Here is an 18581-nt window from a genome sequence, read left to right as displayed (position 1 = left end):
AGCCCTAGGCCTAGGGTGGAGTGTCACCGTACTGTTTTGTAGCAGACAGATTATGCCTCTATGTGCAACCTCTGTTTGTCACTGCCCTAACAGCAGACACGCTATTCCCCAAGTCTGACCCATAGAAATGTGTCTTGTCATGTCGTCCCACGTCGGTATGAGACGGGTATGGATGGTGTTCAGAGTGGTGTTTCTGACAGCGTCTGAAATGGCACCCTATTCCAGGGGTCTGATCAAAAATAGTGCACTTTATAGGTAATAGGGTGTCATTTTGGATATAAACGATGTGAAGTAAGGTGCTCTGTCAGTTGTCTACTTCACTTTCTTCTCTTCTCACCGCAAGAGTTTACTGTGATGGGAAATCCCTTATGAATGAAAGTCCAGCACGGAACACAGCAATATAGTTGTTCAGGAAAACAGCTCAAGTGACATTGGAGAGCTTTAAAAATAATAATTTTAAAAAATACCAAAGTGATTTACTGCATTAATAATAATAATATAATTTTAATCGTTTTATTCAATGCATTACCAAATTGGTAGTACATAAATAATTTTTCACAACATGAAAAATGTAGCGTTCAACATTGTAGTTGGTTTTCAACTTGGTTGGTCTTGAAAATATAAATATTTTCCCTGGCTGCAAATAAATAATGTATTGCATGTCATTATGTGAAACTGGGTCAAGCTAAAGAAAGGAGTGGCACTTTAGAAGGTCTCACTAGCCAGCTGCTGTAGATGTTTTAGGAGAGCTGATGCCACCGAGACCTTTTCAGCCCATCAGCGTTCTCCTTGCAGGTCACTGTCAAGACACCACACCAGTGGCGAACCATCATTCATTTTTTTGTGACTGTTTTGCATGTTATTTTGGCATTAATACATGTCACATATCAGTTTGCAAACAATGTAATTTTTTAAATAGTTGAGTAAGGCAGCTCCAAAATGCAGGTGTTTCAGCCTAGCTCAGTGCTTTCTGTGGTGGTGGGGCACCCAGCGGAAAATACAGAGCACAAGGGTTGGTAATGTTCTCTAGTTGGCCGTGATCGGCTCAGTGTTCTGTCACTCATGGGGACACTACGTCACTGCAAAATCTACAGGGAGAGCATGAGTAGAAATCAAGCCCCTTGGGTGCTGCCATAGATTTACATTAAAAGTGCCCATCCAAGAAGGCTCAAGGTCATTGGCCACAGATAAAATGAAGTCAAATCACGTTATATCTACCGTAGCTTTGATTGGACTGATCATATCAACATCATACTTTCAAAATCATACCTAGCAAGCTAGACAAGCAATCATCATCATGAATCAAATCGACAATCTACTGGCAAATCCTTTTCAATCATATTAAGATAAATTATAGATAATACCTATCGGTGCTCATCGGCCATTGGACATAAACATTACACAAGTTGGAAATCGCAAATTCAACAATGAGTGGTTTGGAAGGAATCAGTGGCTAACTGCAAGCGTTGCAAAGCAATCACTAGCCTGTTATTCAGTGGAGTGGGTGTGTGGTCCAAGTCTGGGTTTAAGGGTCTCTTTTCCAAGCTTAAAAGGATAAACATTCTCATACAACACAATGGGCCAGAAAGGGTTGAATACATTGGCCATGCTGTCAATCCAGGAATGACTTCTACCGCGTTCAAAACAACTGGAAACTCGGAACTGGCAAATCTCAGACTTCAGTGAGTTCAAGACAACTGGGAACTCGGGGGAAAAAACGAGCTCCGACTGGGAAAATATGTTTTGAACGGTCATCCAACACGGAATTCCATGTCAGGAACTCTAGCCTCTTTCTAGAGCTCCGACCTGAAGTTCACTGAAATCATGATTCAACCTTGTTTTTTTTCCAAGTTCCCAGTTGTCGTGAAAGCACCCTAAATCCAGAGAATGCCAGACTTTGATGACAAAAATGTATGACAAAATTTGCCCACAAGAAGGACCGCTGCGCCACCTTCCTGTTCAAGTGACCACAGCACAACAAGGTGAGTCCAAAAATGTATTGTATGCTGCTGCATAAATGATGTAATATGCCAGGGAGATACAGTGAGGGAAAAAAGTATTTTATCCCCTGCTGATTTTGTAAGTTTGCCCACTGACAAAGACATGATCAGTCTATAATTTTAATGGTAGGTTTATTTGAACAGTGAGAGACAGAATAACAACAAAAAAATCCAGGAAAATGCATGTCAAAAATGTTATAAATTGATTTGCATTTTAATGAGGGAAATAAGTATTTGACCCCTCTGCAAAACATGACTTAGTACTTGGTGGCAAAACCCTTGTTGGCAATCACAGAGGTCAGACGTATCTTGTAGTTGGCCACCAGGTTTGCACACATCTCAGGAGGGATTTTGTTCCACTCCTCTTTGCAGATCTTCTCCAAGTCATTAAGGTTTCGAGGCTGACGTTTGGCAACTCGAACCTTCAGCTCCCTCCACAGATTTTCTATGGGATTAAGGTCTGGAGACTGGCTAGGCCACTCCAGGACCTTAATGTGCTTCTTCTTGAGCCACTCCTTTGTTGCCTTGGCCGTGTGTTTTGGGTCATTGTCATGCTGGAATACCCATCCACGACCCATTTTCAATGCCCTGGCTGAGGGAAGGAGGTTCCCACCCAAGATTTGACGGTACATGGCCCCGTCCATCGTCCCTTTGATGCGGTGAAGTTATCCTGTCCCCTTAGCAGAAAAATACCCCCAAAGCATAATGTTTCCACCTCCATGTTTGACGGTGGGGATGGTGTTCTTGGGGTCATAGGAAGCATTCCTCCTCCTCCAAACACGGCTAGTTGAGTTGATGCCAAAGAGCTCGATTTTGGTCTCATCTGACCACAACACTTTCACCCAGTTCTCGTCTGAATCATTCAGATGTTCATTGGCAAACTTCAGACGGCCCTGTATATGTGCTTTCTTGAGCAGGGGGACCTTGCGGGCGCTGCAGGATATCAGTCCTTCACGGCGTAGTGTGTTACCAATTGTTTTCTTGGTGACTATGGTCCCAGCTGCCTTGAGATCATTGACAAGATCCTCCCGTGTAGTTCTGGGCTGATTCCTCACCGTTCTCATGATCATTGCAACTCCACGAGGTGAGATCTTGCATGGAGCCCCAGGCCGAGGGAGATTTACAGTTCTTTTGTGTTTCTTCCATTTGCGAATTATCACACCAACTGTTGTCACCTTCTCACCAAGCTGCTTGGCGATGGTCTTGTAGCCCATTCCAGCCTTGTGTAGGTCTACAATCTTGTCCCTGATATCCTTGGAGAGCTCTTTGGTCTTGGCCATGGTGGAGAGTTTGGAATCTGATTGATTGATTGCTTCTGTGGACAGGTGTCTTTTATATAGGTAACAAACTGGGATTAGGAGCACTCCCTTTAAGAGTGTGCTCCTAATCTCAGCTCGTTACCTGTATAAAAGACACCTGGGAGCCAGAAATCTTTCTGATTGAGAGGGGGTCAAATACTTATTTCCCTGATTAAAATGCAAATTAATTTATAACATTTTTGACATGCGTCTTTCTGGAATATTTTGTTGTTATTCTGTCTCTCACTGTTCAAATAAACCTACCATTAAAATTATAGACTGATCCTTTCTTTGTCAGTGGGCAAACGTACAAAATCAGCAGGCGATCATATACTTTTTCCCCTCACTGTACGTATACTGTAGCTAAGAAAGTAATACCAAGTATATGTTGTGTAGCAAGCTGTTAGAGCCCGTGTGCCTCACCCTAATAATTTGGTCCCTTTCCCCCCTCATAACTTAGCCTACTGTTCTGGCTTGGTGGTGCACATGTAGCCTATAGCCTGTTTTAGAGAAATGTAATAATATCAAATATCGTAAGAGCTTTCATTGTCTGCTTATATTCCCCCTTTATTTATCCTACGGTTCTGACTTGGTGTACAGGGAGAATACTCTAAGAATGGCCCATGTTCTGAATTATGTTGCTGTACATTTCAAAAGTGCTGAACAAATAGTTATATTGACTACGTCTGTCCTAGCTCGCTCATTAATGTCTCAATCGAAATTACAGATTGTCTCTTATCCGCTTGTCGTCCCCTTATGCCATAGTTTGTACATCTCAATTGTCAGTAGAAACCACATTTGTTTAAGCAAGTCAGCCATATCAGCTATGTTTTTTCAAAAGGCAGTAAATGAGGCTGAATGAACTGTTTCGCTGCCAGACAAGGCTCCGCTGATAGCCAGGTGTAGCGGTGGTAAGGATTCACTCCATGGTGCTGAAAAGAAAACTCTGTTGTTGGGACAGCTTTATGTAGGCCCTAACAGGTTGTGGGCATCGTTTGTCACCGTTATAGTGCAATTAATGTATTGTTTAGTGTTGTGTTGTGTAGTGGCTTTGCTGGCATGCATTCATAGAACACAGAGTATGCATAACCTGTGTTCACTGGATTACCCCGCTTATTGTTCCTAATGATACATTTTATGAATGAGAAATGGAGTCGGTGTCTTCTAACCGCTCTAGGCTCACTCGTGGTGCTCTAGGCTCACTGGTGGTGCACTAGGCTCACTGGTGGTGCTCTAGGCTCACTGGTGGTGCTCTAGGCTCACTGGTGGTGCTCTAGGCTCACTGGTGGTGCACTAGGCTCACTGGTGGTGCACTAGGCTCACTGGTGGTGCTCTAGGCTCACTGGTGGTGCACTAGGCTCACTGGTGGTGCACTAGGCTCACTGGTGGTGCTCTAGGCTCACTGGTGGTGCTCTAGGCTCACTGGTGGTGCACTAGGCTCACTGGTGGTGCACTAGGCTCACTGGTGGTGCACTAGGCTCACTCGTGGTGCTCTAGGCTCACTGGTGGTGCTCTGGGCTCACTGGTGGTGCTCTGGGCTCACTGGTGGTGCTCTAGGCTCACTGGTGGTGCTCTAGGCTCACTGGTGGTGCACTAGGCTCACTGGTGGTGCACTAGGCTCACTGGTGGTGCACTAGGCTCACTCGTGGTGCTCTAGGCTCACTGGTGGTGCTCTGGGCTCACTGGTGGTGCTCTGGGCTCACTGGTGGTGCACTAGGCTCACTGGTGGTGCACTAGGCTCACTGGTGGTGCACTAGGCTCACTGGTGGTGCACGAGTCCAGAGAAGGTCATACCTCCCATGCGCTTTTCTGTTTGAGAATGAGCCCAAGAGTGGTTGATCAATGTATGTTATGACATATTTTCCCCCATAATTACTTCACATTCATATTTTCTCAGATTGAATACTTTGTTATTATACATTGGCATTATTGAGTGGCTTTGCTGGCATGCATTCATAGAACACAGAGTATGCATAACCTGTGTTCACTGGATTACCCCGCTTATTGTTACTAATGATACATTTCATGAATGAGAAATGGAGTCGGTGTCTTCTAACCGCTCTAGGCTCACTGGTGGTGCTCTAGGCTCACTGGTGGTGCACTAGGCTCACTGGTGGTGCACTAGGCTCACTGGTGGTGCTCTAGGCTCACTGGTGGTGCTCTAGGCTCACTGGTGGTGCACTAGGCTCACTGGTGGTGCACTAGGCTCACTGGTGGTGCACTAGGCTCACTGGTGGTGCTCTAGGCTCACTGGTGGTGCTCTAGGCTCACTGGTGGTGCACTAGGCTCACTGGTGGTGCACTAGGCTCACTCGTGGTGCTCTAGGCTCACTGGTGGTGCACTAGGCTCACTGGTGGTGCACGAGTCCAGAGAAGGTCATACCTCCCATGCGCTTTTCTGTTTGAGAATGAGCCCAAGAGTGGTTGATCAATGTATGTTTTGACATATTTTCCCCCATAATTACTTCACATTCATATTTTCTCAGATTGAATACTTTGTTATTATACATTGGCATTATTGAGGGAGGTTGATGATTCATGTTTTCACAGGTTGTCTGTGTTCAATCTGCAATCTTGATACGTCTTTGAATGTCCTATTTCAAACTACATCACTAGTCACTAATCTACATTAGTCATCTGAATTTCATGTGTCATTAAAACACATTTCTCTGACAAACAGAATTTAAAAAAACATACTTTATTTCAATCATGTATTTATAAAAGATACTGTACATTGAGTAAAACATCTCTCTGACAACAAGCCTCTTAATACATTAAATAGAAAGTGACTGGTAAAGCCCAGCTGCTGTGAGGCCAGCAGTATCTGGACTGTAGAGACACATCTGTAGTATTGGATCCATTCCTTGTAGCTCGTCCAGTGTCCCGGTTGGGCGGAGGTTTCCTATAGGACCAGTCTAAAATGTGGAAATTCAGCTCACACAGTGCCCTGGACCAGCTAAAACAATTGTATCCATTGTGCGCACAGGGCTATTTATCTACAACAGCTCAGTTATACCACTCATAGGCAGGAGTGTATTCGGTGATGCTAAACATTCTGAACATTGCAGATAGAATAAGGAACAAATAGAGCTGATGTAATTCTCTGACAGAATCATATCTGTTCTACACTATACATTTCTATCTGAACGTTCTGTAACGCTACAGCCTCCTGAACAGGCCCCAGGTGTAAAACAAGCTGTGTTCTAAACGCTTCATCATCAAGGTAACCAAAAAACGATTTTCTTCATGACAGTACAGGCACAACATTCCAGAACATTCCAATCTAGAACATATCTATTAATCTAGAAGGAAGGCATCTGTAACAGATTCCAGACTCCTCCATAGAGATGTCCATTCCAGTGGTTGGTCCAGTCACGTGTGAATCATCATCATCAGGAACGGGCAGTAACACAAAAAGGGCCCAATTCACCCATTGGGCCTTGAAATAAAGTAGTCCCTTAGTAACAATGTCCATCAATGGCAACCAGGTTATGAGGCCGTTTCCTTATTGTCAAAATATACTTTACGATGCCAGTCGTATTCATACACCTGCCCAAAATAACATAATTTTTCTTTGAACAGAAATACGTTTTTGATTCACAGCTTTGACCTTTAACTTATGTTGACCAATAGTAGTTGACCAGTAGGGAACAAAGTCACCATTATAAACTATTATGAATAGAGTAAAGCAATTTAATATCTTCCAATCCAAAGAGGTTACCTGTTATACCATATTGTTGCTCTCACTGACTTTGTCCATCAACTGAAAAAGAGAGATAATTCGATTATCAGTATACCACAATCTTTACAATTTAGGGGCGGTTTCCTGGACACAGATTAAGACTAAAAAGCAAACTCAATAGAGAATCTCAATTTAAGCCCTTTTTAGTCTAGGACTAAGCTTAATTTGTGTCTGGGAAAACTGGCCCCTAGAGACGCAGGGCAGAGATGAAAAGGAGCATGGAGACGAAAACAATTCTATGAACTTTGCCACATTACACACAGCGAATAAACATGAAACTTGATACTTACTCCACTAATCCCTGGGAGGTTGAGTATGGACCCGAGGACAGGCACCCTCCTGATGAAGCCTACTGCCACTGGGAAAAAGCCCCTGGAAAAGAGAAGAGAGTGGCACAGAGAGGTGAGAATCTGAGGACTGTCATTTAGGGTGAATCTGAAAAAGATTTTTCTTGATTCATCACATCCTCCCCCCTTCCCCTACTTCGCAAAATGTTATAGGGAAGCAAACGGGAGAGCATTGGAGGAAAGGATACAAGGTTGTTTCTCCTCCAATGCTCTCATCACTTCCCTCTGATATTTTGAGGAGAGAAGAAGCAAGGAATCGAGGAAAGAACTTGATATTAGCCCATTTTTTGACCAACTTATTTTTGACCAACTGTCATTTCAGACCAACTCACCTGAATAAGAGAAAGAATCCATATATCTCCAGCACCACTCCAATGATGGGCCAGCCAATCAGAACCACGACTACGCCTCCCAGGAAGAAACTGGTGGCTTTAGATTTGTGTCTCTGGAAGAAGAATTTGAAGGTACGCTCCAAGCCGATAACAAAGGCTAGGCCTGCTACAAACAATATCTGACACACAAACACAGGGAAAATAAACAGAGGATTGGAGGTACTAGCCTGGCTGCATCCAAACGGATTTTTACAGAACAAAAATATAAACGCAAAATGCTACAATTTCAAAGATTTTACCAAGTTACAGTTAAAATCAGTCAATTAAATAAAATTCACTCTGCCCTAATCTATGGATTTCACATGACTGGGAATACAGATATGCATCTGTTGGTCACAGATACCTTTTTTTTAAAGGTAGGGGCGTGGATCAGAAAACCAGTCAATATCTGGTGTGACCACCATTTATTTGCCTCATGCAGTGTGACACATCTCCTTCGCATAGAGTTGATCAGGCTGTTGATTGTGGCTTTTGGAATGTTGTCCCACTCCTCTTCAATGGCTTTGGGAAATTGCTGGACATTGGCGGGAACTGGAACACGCTGTCGTACACGTTGATCCAGAGCATCCCAGGCCATGGAAGAACTGGGACATTTTCAACTTCCAGGAATTGTGTACAGATCCTTGCGACATGGGGCTGTGCATTATCATGCTGAAACATGAGGTGATGGCGGCGGATGAATGGCATGACAATGGGCCTTAAGATCTTGTCACGGTATCTCTGTGCATTCAAATTGCCATCGATAAAATGCAATTGTGTTCGTTGTCCGTAGCGTATGCTTGCCCATACCATAACCCCACCTCCACCATGGGGCACTATGTTCACAACGTTGACATCAGCAAACCTCTCGCCCACACAACGCCATACACATGGTCTGCGGCTGTGAGGCCAGTTGGACGTACTGCCAAATTCTCTAAAACAACGTTGGAGGCGGCTTATGGTAGAGGAATTAACATTCAATTATCTGGCAACAGCTCTGGTGGACATTCCTGCAGTCAGCATGCCAATTGCATGCTCCCTCAAAACTTGAGACATCTGTGGCATTGTGTTGTGTGACAAAACTGCACATTTTAGAGTGGCCTTTTATTGTCCCCAGCACAAGGTGCACCTGTGTAATGCTCATGCTGTTTAATCAGCTTCTTGATATGTCACAACTCTCAGATGGATGGATTATCTTGGCAAAAGATAAATGCTCATTAACAGGGATGTAAAAAAAATGTGTGCCAAAAATATGAGAGAAATAATATTTCTTAGTGAAATCATTTTGGATGCAAGGCTAGTGCAGTACAGTATGTCGTTGTCATATCACTTCATTTAGCTATGCAAACTGCTGGAGGTCACACACCAATAACACCAGCTAAACATGTCCTGACATGGTGGTTTGATCAGAAACCCTGACAATTACTGTCGCCATGCATTACAACAGAGAATCATCAAAGGCCTCCATAACACTAGCTGGAAGTGTTTATTCCAGAGAGTAAGGGGTATAGCAGCAGAAATAAGTAATTCTTGTAACTTTACCATAAAGAAAGTTGGTACACATACACACAGAGGGCATCTATGGAATACATCACAACATTATGATTATGTAGGCTTGGGCTGCAACTCACATTTCCAATGGCAAGAAGAGCCTTGTCAAAAAACAGGACCATCCCGAATAAGAGGAAGAACACGCCGAAGCCTGTCAACCCCATACCGATCTCTGTGTAGCCAAAATAGATGTCAATACATAGTTAAGCTTTCCATTGACATTGATTGACACCTTCATTCATCCATCCATTCATTCATATGGCACTCACTCTACAGATCAGTGAACTCATGAATAAGCGTTGGTAGCTAGCTAGCTACGGACTACAGTACAGATTCTTCTAGCTAGCGATACCTAGGTGACATGATATGACTAGCATTGAAGCTCATAATAGGGAGCTCATAAAATAGGGCGATGGTGCCATTCATTCAATCATGGTGAGTGGCTAGCTAGAAGAAGTTGCTCACAAAGAAAAGATACAAGCTTAAAACATTTCATTTATTAATTAAGTGGTCTTACTTTGTGAATCCGTTAGAGAGATCATTTTGGGTGCAGTGTAGCAACTGGCAAACAACTTGTTCTCATTCAATAATCGTTAGATAGCTAACTAGCAGTCTATGTGGTGCGAAGCTTGTTGACAGCAGAGAGATGCTGGCGCTACGTCTTCTGGAACAACGCACTCACGCAAACTCAAATGATACGTTCGCGGGAATCAGTTCTGCGCAGTGCTGCGTAGAAGCTATTTTGTTGTTGTTTGTTGTAGAAAATGTGAGAAAATGAAGATAATGGGGGATCTATTTGTGAATATTTAAGCTACTGCCGCTTGACATTCTATCAGGGCTCTCTGCAGTTTACATTTCTTTGAACAATACTATCTTTATGGGAAATGTGGTTATCCTTGCGAAAACTACAACACCCATGCGTACCAACTTCTTTATCACGAGCAGAAATCTGTGTTTACACAATGTCCTCGTTAGAAATACTCTTGAACAAGTAACGTTATCTAATTTTCAACAAGGTTTTTACCGGTAACTACAAACATGAACACCATTTTTGCAGTACTTCTTGTTTTTGTTGGGTGCTGCAGCAATGTTGTGTTTCTGGAGCTACTTGTAAGGTCAGTTATCAACTCTGAACTCATTAACAACTATTGACTGCACTAGACTAGGCTACTAGCTTCCATGGTTAAATTAGGTTCAATCTTTAGAGTATTTCTGCATTCTTTGGTTGTATAGCTAAGATGCTGTTGTGCTTACATTGCAGTAATCTATTATGTAGGCTAGCATATTTCCTAATAATTGATGCTATTCATGCACACTTTTATGCATTATTCTACTCCCAGAGAGTTCCCAGGATGTGGCAACATTGTGACCTTTGCTCAATTTGCCTTCATTGCATTGGAGGGATTCATCTTCGAGACGAACTTTGGAAGAAAGAAACCAGCCATCCCCATGAGGTAGCCTAATGTCTGAGAATGTAGCTACAGTGATGGAATTATTGAGCTGTCTGTCTATCTATAATTGTGTTGTCTGTCTGTCTGCGTGTCAGTCTGTTGGTCCGTCTGTCCGTTTGTCTGTCTATCAGGGATGAGATGAGAAGCACAGTTTTAATTCAACCTTTGTGTTTATTTCTTCTTTATAGCAACTATGTGATCATGGTAACCATGTTCTTCACTGTCAGTGTGATCAACAACTATGCCCTCAACTTCAATATCGCTATGCCTCTGCACATGATCTTCAGATCTGTAAGTATATCAATTTCCTTATAGCTTAACTTTAACTTAATATCTGATGCCTCATACCACCTATTACCATCTAAAACCTCTTCTTGGTTGACTAATTGTGTGCTTTGTGTGTTTATATCTCCACAGGGATCATTAATAGCTAACATGATCCTGGGTATAATAATTCTGAAGAAAAGGTATACATCCCTGCCTAATATCTCTTGACTTGGCAGTCTTTATATACCCCAACCCCCCCTCTCTCGCGTCACAAACCCTTTATACTTGTTTAACATGTTAGAATGTAGATGTTGCTAAAAAGACACCTTAGAACCATTATTTTGATAGATGAATGGTTTGCTCTTCAGTTGTATTATGTGTTGCATTCTGGGAATGCGTTGCTGCTTTTGTCACTATTTTGCATGCACAGACTGCTGTTATAATTGTGATCTTATAGCTTAAGTAAAACATCTGGTTATCCAAACTCTGATAGGGAGGTTCTAAAACCATGTACTGCATCTTTCCCCTGCAGGTATTCAATGAGTAAATATCTCTCCATAGCGATGGTGTCTCTGGGTATCTTCATATGCACCATTATGTCCGCCAGACAAGTGGTGAGTTCCTCAATAACATGTTTCTGTTCAACCACACACTTTTCTTCCATATAATGTGCATTGTGGGTCGCAGCTTCACAGTTGTCTTGTAGCAGAGTTGTTAAAAACATTGTTACACAGTTGCTACACTTTGTTACACACCTACAGTACATGTTCATAGTGTACAGTGAGATCTTTAACTCAACACAGAACAACTTAATAAGTTATGCTGTGCTATTTAGTGAACTCTGTTTTTCCTTGTGCAGAACACAGGGGCCGAGGGCTCAGAGGAACAAGATGTTTATGCCTTCCTGCATTGGCTGTTAGGTAAGTTTGCCATGGACTGTTGGGTGTGTATAGGAATGATTTGACTGAGTCATCACTCCCGCTCAGCCAGAACTCTTTGTTGACGACACATTTTTGATAAAGAGATCGTTACCTGAGCCCAGACAAGTTGGGACTACCTTTTAACTGAGAACTGGCCACTTATTGTTTCTGTTGTTGACAAAGGCTTGAGATAAGCATGCACAACTCTTTGACTATTACATAAATAAACCACACATTCATGTCAATGGGAAATGACTTGACTTGCACAAATTCTATTTCCGCCTGCAGATCTCAAGAATTCCGCCCCTGGTGCATTACCTATCCCATTCCCTGGTGCATTACCTATCCCATTCCCTGGTGCATGACCTATCCCATTCCCTGGTGCATTACCTATCCCATTCCCTGGTGCATTACCTATCCCCATTCCCTGGTGCATTACCTATCCCATTCCCTGGTGCATTACCTATCCCATTCCCTGGTGCATTACCTATCCCATTACCTATCCCATTACCTATCCCATTCCCTGGTGCATTACCTATCCCATTACCTATCCCATTACCTATCCCATTCCCTGGTGCATTACCTATCCCATTCCCTGGTGCATTACCTATCCCATTCCCTGGTGCATTACCTATCCCATTCCCTGGTGCATTACCTATCCCATTCCCTGGTGCATGACCTATCCCATTCCCTGGTGCATTACCTATCCCATTCCCTGGTGCATTACCTATCCCATTCCCTATTTAATTTTAACATGCTAGCTGATCCCGAAGACTTCCAGGCATTGCGCTAACACTAGTTGGCATTGGTTCGTGAAACAACCTCTAATTTCCTTCATACTGAGCGCAGATACATAAAAATGGTATCCACAAGTTCATCTGACTCTGGGGAGTCGAGCTAAACAAAGCAAACTTCCTTCAGTGTTTGAAAATAAATGGAACCCACTCAGCCCCAGCCTGATGTGCTCTCTCTCTCTCTCTCTCTCTCTCTCTCTCTCTCTCTCTCTCTCTCTCTCTCTCTCTCTCTCTCTCTCTCTCTCTCTCTCTCTCTCTCTCTCTCTCTCTCTCTCTGGTATCAGTAACTCAACCATGATCCACCTGATTTTCTGACCTAGGTTTGTTGTTATTCTAGGGATCGCCATGTTGACCTTTGCTCTGCTCATGTCTGCGAGAATGGGCATCTTTCAGGAGACCCTGTACAAGCAGTATGGCAAACACTCCAAGGAGGCTCTCTTCTACAATGTGAGTGTCAACTAGGGACGAGATGATACCAGTATCGCGATACTCTTTACTAATGTCTCCTGAGTGGCGCAGTGGTCTAAGGCACTGCATCGCAGTGCTAGCTGTGCCACTAGAGATCCTGGTTCGAATCCAGGCTCTGTCGTAGCCGGCCGTGACCGGGAGACCCATGGGGCGGGGGGGCATTGGGCCCGCGTCGTCCAGGGTAGGGGGAGGGAATGGCCGGCAGGGATGTAGCTCAGTTGATAGAGCATGGCGTTTGCAACGCCAGGGTTGTGGGTTCGATTCCCACAGGGGGTATGAAAAATAATAATGTAAGTCGCTCTGGATAAGAGCGTCTGCTAAATGACGTAAATGTAAATGTAATGTGGCAAGGAAACAAAACGCAAAGTGGATTTAACTTCTTTAGGAAAATAGCCCTAATGTTGTCATCCAGAGTCACATTTTATTGATTTTTTCAAGCTATAGCACACTATTTTACATACAACAAGATTTTAAAGAACCAATGAGTTTCGTCTGCTTCGTGTTTTCATTTTTACAATGAAAAAAATATTGCAGTGCTGGTATCAACACAGCCCTAGTGTCAACCCCAAACTTCTGTATGCAATGCATTTCATACCTAACAGATGCCGTACACTTCTTCAGGCAAAGTAACTAACAAATGTGATTGTCATGTATCCCCTGGCAATGGAGATTAAAAAGCTTTGCTTCTCTCACATAATGCTCCACCATACAATAGTACAAAGCTTAATCCTTAACATTTGCTGCAAAAAGAGTTGCTGCATTTTCAGTGTTTTGTCTGCATTGCTTGATTTGTACTGTACCTTTATGTATGTCTATTCTCTGTGTATTTAGTTTCCTGGACACAGATGAAGCTTAGTCCTGGACCAAAAAACACTTTCAATGGAGATTCTCTATTGAGAATGTTTTCTAGTTTAAGACTAGGCTTCATCTGTGTCTGGGAAACTGGCCCATAATCTCTGCCATTGTAATATGTTTTGTTGTTGCCCTCTCAGCACTGCTTGCCTCTTCCTGGGTTCCTGCTGCTGTCCTCAGATATCTACAAACATTGTGTCCTCTTCAGTCAAAGCAGTGAGTTAAAACACAGTCAAAGATTTGAATGAAACATGTCAAAGTATCCTCATTTTTTATGTATTTTTATCCCAGTTGGAGGATTCTCTTCCTGCTTATTCCTTCATGATTCCAGAAATCCTCTGGGATTTCAGAAAAACCTGGAAAATTAACCACATTTTACAACTCGTTCAGTGTATTGAAAGGACTTCAAACCTCAATAATCTAAGGTTAAGTTTGTTGTTGTCGTCTTTGCTGACTGACGTAATTTACGCTTTGTTGAATCTACACTGAACAAAAATATAAATGCAACACGTAAAGTGTTGGTCCCATGTTTTATGAGCTGAAATAAAAGATCCCAGAAATTTTCCATACGCACAAAAAGCTTATTTCTCTCATTGTGTGCACAAATTTGTTTATATCCCTCTTAGTGAGCATTTCTCCTTTGCCAAGATAATCCATCCACCTGACAGGTGTGGCATATCAAGAAGCTGATTAAGCAGCATGATCATTACACAGGTGCACCTTGTGCTGGGGACAATAAAAGGCCACTCTAAAATGTGCAGTTCTGTCACACAGCACAACACAATGCCACAGATGTCTCAAGTTTTGAGGGAGCGTGTAATTGGAATGCTGACTGCAGGAATGTACACCAGAGCTGTGCCAGAGAATTTGGCAGTACGTCCAACCGGCCTCACAACTGCAGACCACATGTAACCACACCAGCCCAGGACCTCCACATCTGGCTTCTTCACTTGCGGGATCAAGCCTCCCGGACAGCTGATGAAACTGTGGGTTTGCACAACTGAATAATTTCTGCACAAACTGTCAGAAACCGTCTCAGGGAAGCTCATCTGAGTGCTCGTCGTCCTCACCAGGGTCTTGACCTGACTGCAGTTCGGCGTCGTGACTGACTTCAGTGAGCAAATGCTCACTTTCGATGGCCACTGGCACGCTGGAGAAGTGTGCTCTTCACGGATGAGTCCTGGTTTCAACTGTACCGGGCGTCGTGTGGGCGAGCGGTTTGCCCCATGGTGGCGGTGGGGTTATGGTATGGGCAAGCATAAGCTACGGACAACGAACACAATTGCATTTTATTGATGGCAATTTGAATGCACAGAGATAGCGTGACGAGATCCTGAGGCCCATTGTCGTGCCATTCATCCACGGCCATCCCCTCATGTTTCAGCATGATAATGCACGGCCCCATGTCGCAAGGATCTGTACACAATTCCTGGAAGTTGAAAATGTCCCAGTTCTTCCATAGCCTGCATACTCACCAGACATGTCATCCATTGAGCATGTTTAGGATGCTCTGGATCGATGTGTGCGACAGCGTGTTCCAGTTCCCGCCAATATCCAGCAACTTCGCACAGCCATTGAAGAGGAGTGGGACAACATTCCACAAGCCACAATCAACAGCCTGATCAACTCTATGCGAAGGAGATGTCGCGCTGCATGAGGCAAATGGTGGTCACACCAGATACTGACTGGTTTTCTGATCCACGCCTGTACCCTTTTTTTAAAGGTATCTGTGACCAACAGATGCATATCTGTATTCCCAGTCATGTGAAATCCATAGATTAGGGTCGAATGAATTTATTTAAATTGACTGATTTCCTTATATGAACTGTAACTCAGTTAAATCGTTGAAATTGTTGCATGTTGCATTTTATACTTTTGTTCAGTGTACTGTGTATATACACTACCGTTCAAAAGTTTGGGGTCACTTAGAAATGTCCCTGTTTTCGAAAGAAAAGCTTTTTTTTGTCCATTAAAATAACATAAAATTGAGCAGAAATACAGTGTAGACATTGTTAATGTTGTAAATGGCTATTGTAGCTGGAAACGGCTGATTTTTTATGGAATATCTACATAAGCGTACAGAGGCCCATTATCAGCAACCATCAGTCCTGTGTTCCAATGGCACGTTGTGTTTGCTAATCCAAGTTTATCATTTTAAAAGGCTAATTGATCATTAGAAAACCCTTTTGCAATTATGTTAAGCACAGCTGAAAACTGTTGTACTGATTTAAAGAAGCAATAAAACTTGCCTTCTTGAGACTAGTTGAGTATCTGGAGCATCAGCAATTGTGGGTTCAATTACAGGCTCAAAATGGCCAGAAACAAATAACTTTCTTCTGAAACTCGTCAGTCTATTCTTGTTCTGAGAAATGAAGGATATTCCATGCGAGAACTTGCCAAGAAACTGAAGATCTCGTACAACGCTATGTAGTACTCCCTTCACAGAACAGCGCAAACTGGCTCTAACCAGAATAGAAAGAGGAGTGGGAGGCCCCGGTGCACAACTGAGCAAGAGGACAAATACATTAGTGTCTAGTTTGAGAAACAGACAACTCACAGGTTCTCAACTGGCAGCTTCATTAAATAGTACCCGCAAAACACCAGTCTCAACGTCAACAGTACTAACTGTAAGTCGCTCTGGATAAGAGCGTCTGCTAAATGACTAAAATGTAAATGTAAAATGAAGAGGCGACTCCGGGATGCTGACCTTCTAGGCAGAGTTGCAAAGAAAAAGTAATATCTCAGACTGCCCATCTTAATCTTTTCTTTTTATTGGCCAGTCTGAGATACGGCTTTTTCTTTGCAACTCTGCCTAGAAGGTCAGCATCCCGGAGTTGCCTCTTCACTGTTGCCAAGAGTGCAAAGCTGTCATCAAGGCAAAGGGTGGCTATTTGAAGAATCTCAAATATAAAAGATATCTTGATTTGTTTAACACTTTTTTTGGTTACTACATGATTCCATATGTGTTATTTCATAGTTTTGATGTCTTCACTATTATTCTACAGTGTAGAAAATAGTAAAAAATTAAGAAAAACCCTTGAATTAGTAGGTGTGTCCAAACGTTTGACTGGTACTGTATATAATAGTAAAGAAGTGACTTTACATGTTATGTCTGTTGGTGTCTGTCTTTCTTGTAATCTTATATTGAGTTATTGTCCTCTTGTTGTTCTCTTGTTGTCTTCTTGTTGTCTTCTTGTTGTCTTCTTGTTATTATTTTGTTGTCGTCTTGTTGTTCTCTTGTTGTTCTCTTGTTGTCGTCTTGTTGTCCTGTAGCCTAAATGTCATTTGTCTTCCAGCTCCTGTAGAGATTACTGTGATTGGCCAGGCTGTTCCAGTGATGTGGCTATACCTACTGATTAACGTAATCACACAGTATCCTTTTTATAATACTTTCACAGTATTGTTGCAATTGTTGAATTGGTTTTTAAGGTAGACCTAAAGACTAAACATAATCGGCAGTAACAAATTATAAATACAACATCATGGACAAAAATCTCAGAAAAGTGTGTCGTCACTCACGTCACTCCCCCCCACAATACTCTTAGTTTAATAAGATTAGTGTAGAGACCTGTTTTTATACAACTGTAAGAACAACACACTATTGCTGACCTCTCTGCATACTAGAAGACTGTGAACATTCACCTTAAAAATGTAAGATTGTACATAGCACCCATGCAAGGATGTAGAAGAGCCCATCAAAAAAAAATGCATATAATTTTTTTATTAAACACATAACATCATCACCCTCTTGCAGTCCTTCACCTTCTCCTCAGATACGTGTGTATCCGCGGCGTGTTCATCCTGACCACAGAGTGTGCCTCTCTCACCGTGACCCTGGTGGTCACACTGAGGAAGTTCATCAGCCTCATCATCTCCATTCTCTACTTCAAGAACCCCTTCACCGCCTGGCACTGGGTGGGCACTGCCGTTGTCTTCCTGGGCACCCTGATCTACACAGAGGTCTGGACTAGCGTCCGCATGGCACTGAGAGGAAAAGAAGAGCTGAAAGAGAAGAAGGCGGAGTGATACGCAGCACCGACGTATCACTCAATGACTCTTTTTTTTTTCACTTAATCTTTCCTCAATTCCCTGCATCCTTTCTCCTTGCCTCCTTCTCAAAACGCATTGGAGAAGAAGATCTGGGGAGGGGCCTGAGACATTCTCTTCCAATATGACTGAAAAGGAGCAGAGGAGAGAGGATGCGAGGAATCTCGAAAAGAGAAATTAAGATAGAGCCAATGTCACAAGAGAGTGCCTCTGGCTGCACAGTTGTGTGTGTGTGTGTACTGTACTGTATTTGTTGTAGGCGTGCTCCCCCCACCCCCTTCCCCTCTCTGCTGCAGTCGCAGTAGGACCACGTCCGTTTTTTAATAGAATCATAATTATGTATTTTTAGTAAGGTTTTTCCTATTGTTTTCGTTGCTTGAACAATAGTTGCTTCTCACCTAACCCATTTTTAAGGACATCACCAAACAGTGGACGCTGCTGAGGGGAGGACGGCTCATAATAACAGCTGGAATG

At 42.9% G+C, this 18581-nt stretch overlaps 2 protein-coding genes across 2 annotated transcripts; one reads left to right on the top strand and one right to left on the bottom strand.

The window, feature by feature from the left end:
* Positions 1-5999: 5999 nt before the first annotated feature.
* On the bottom strand, positions 6000-9976 carry LOC121531277 (vesicle transport protein GOT1B-like). The gene is made up of 6 exons (XM_041836517.1): positions 9826-9976; positions 9389-9480; positions 7719-7897; positions 7330-7411; positions 7019-7060; positions 6000-6846 (listed from the first exon to the last, which is right to left on the bottom strand). Exons 1-5 carry the CDS (start codon positions 9848-9850, stop codon positions 7022-7024), a joined length of 417 nt encoding a protein of 138 aa, XP_041692451.1. The 5' UTR covers positions 9851-9976; the 3' UTR covers positions 6000-6846; positions 7019-7021.
* A 54-nt stretch (positions 9977-10030) lies between these two features.
* Positions 10031-18433, top strand: slc35b4 (solute carrier family 35 member B4). Its single transcript, XM_041836925.2, has 10 exons — positions 10031-10423; positions 10649-10762; positions 10948-11050; positions 11177-11226; positions 11559-11640; positions 11886-11946; positions 13078-13187; positions 14201-14276; positions 17357-17432; positions 17834-18433. Exons 1-10 carry the CDS (start codon positions 10347-10349, stop codon positions 18084-18086), a joined length of 1002 nt encoding a protein of 333 aa, XP_041692859.1. The 5' UTR covers positions 10031-10346; the 3' UTR covers positions 18087-18433.
* The last annotated feature ends 148 nt before the right edge of the window (positions 18434-18581 follow it).

This window comes from Coregonus clupeaformis, chromosome 19 (genome assembly GCF_020615455.1).
Source record: "Coregonus clupeaformis isolate EN_2021a chromosome 19, ASM2061545v1, whole genome shotgun sequence".
In the NCBI taxonomy this organism is placed as follows: domain Eukaryota; kingdom Metazoa; phylum Chordata; class Actinopteri; order Salmoniformes; family Salmonidae; genus Coregonus; species Coregonus clupeaformis.
This window is presented reverse-complemented; position numbering and strand designations above follow the sequence as displayed.

What these genes read in the sequence shown, in the direction of transcription:
- LOC121531277 (XM_041836517.1), bottom strand. Translation starts at nt 9,850, where the DNA reads ATGATCTCTCTAACGGATTCACAAA. An exon ending in CTCTCTAACGGATTCACAAA is followed by an intron (nt 9,481 to 9,825) that starts GTAAGACCACTT and finishes TTGGCTACACAG; the next exon opens with AGATCGGTATGGGGTTGACA. An exon ending in GGATTCTTTCTCTTATTCAG is followed by an intron (nt 7,412 to 7,718) that starts GTGAGTTGGTCT and finishes TCTCTTTTCCAG; the next exon opens with GGGCTTTTTCCCAGTGGCAG.
- slc35b4 (XM_041836925.2), top strand. Translation starts at nt 10,347, where the DNA reads ATGAACACCATTTTTGCAGTACTTCTTGTTTTTGTTGGGTGCTGCAGC. An exon ending in ATAATAATTCTGAAGAAAAG is followed by an intron (nt 11,227 to 11,558) that starts GTATACATCCCT and finishes TTTCCCCTGCAG; the next exon opens with GTATTCAATGAGTAAATATC. An exon ending in CTGATTAACGTAATCACACA is followed by an intron (nt 17,433 to 17,833) that starts GTATCCTTTTTA and finishes CCTTCTCCTCAG; the next exon opens with ATACGTGTGTATCCGCGGCG.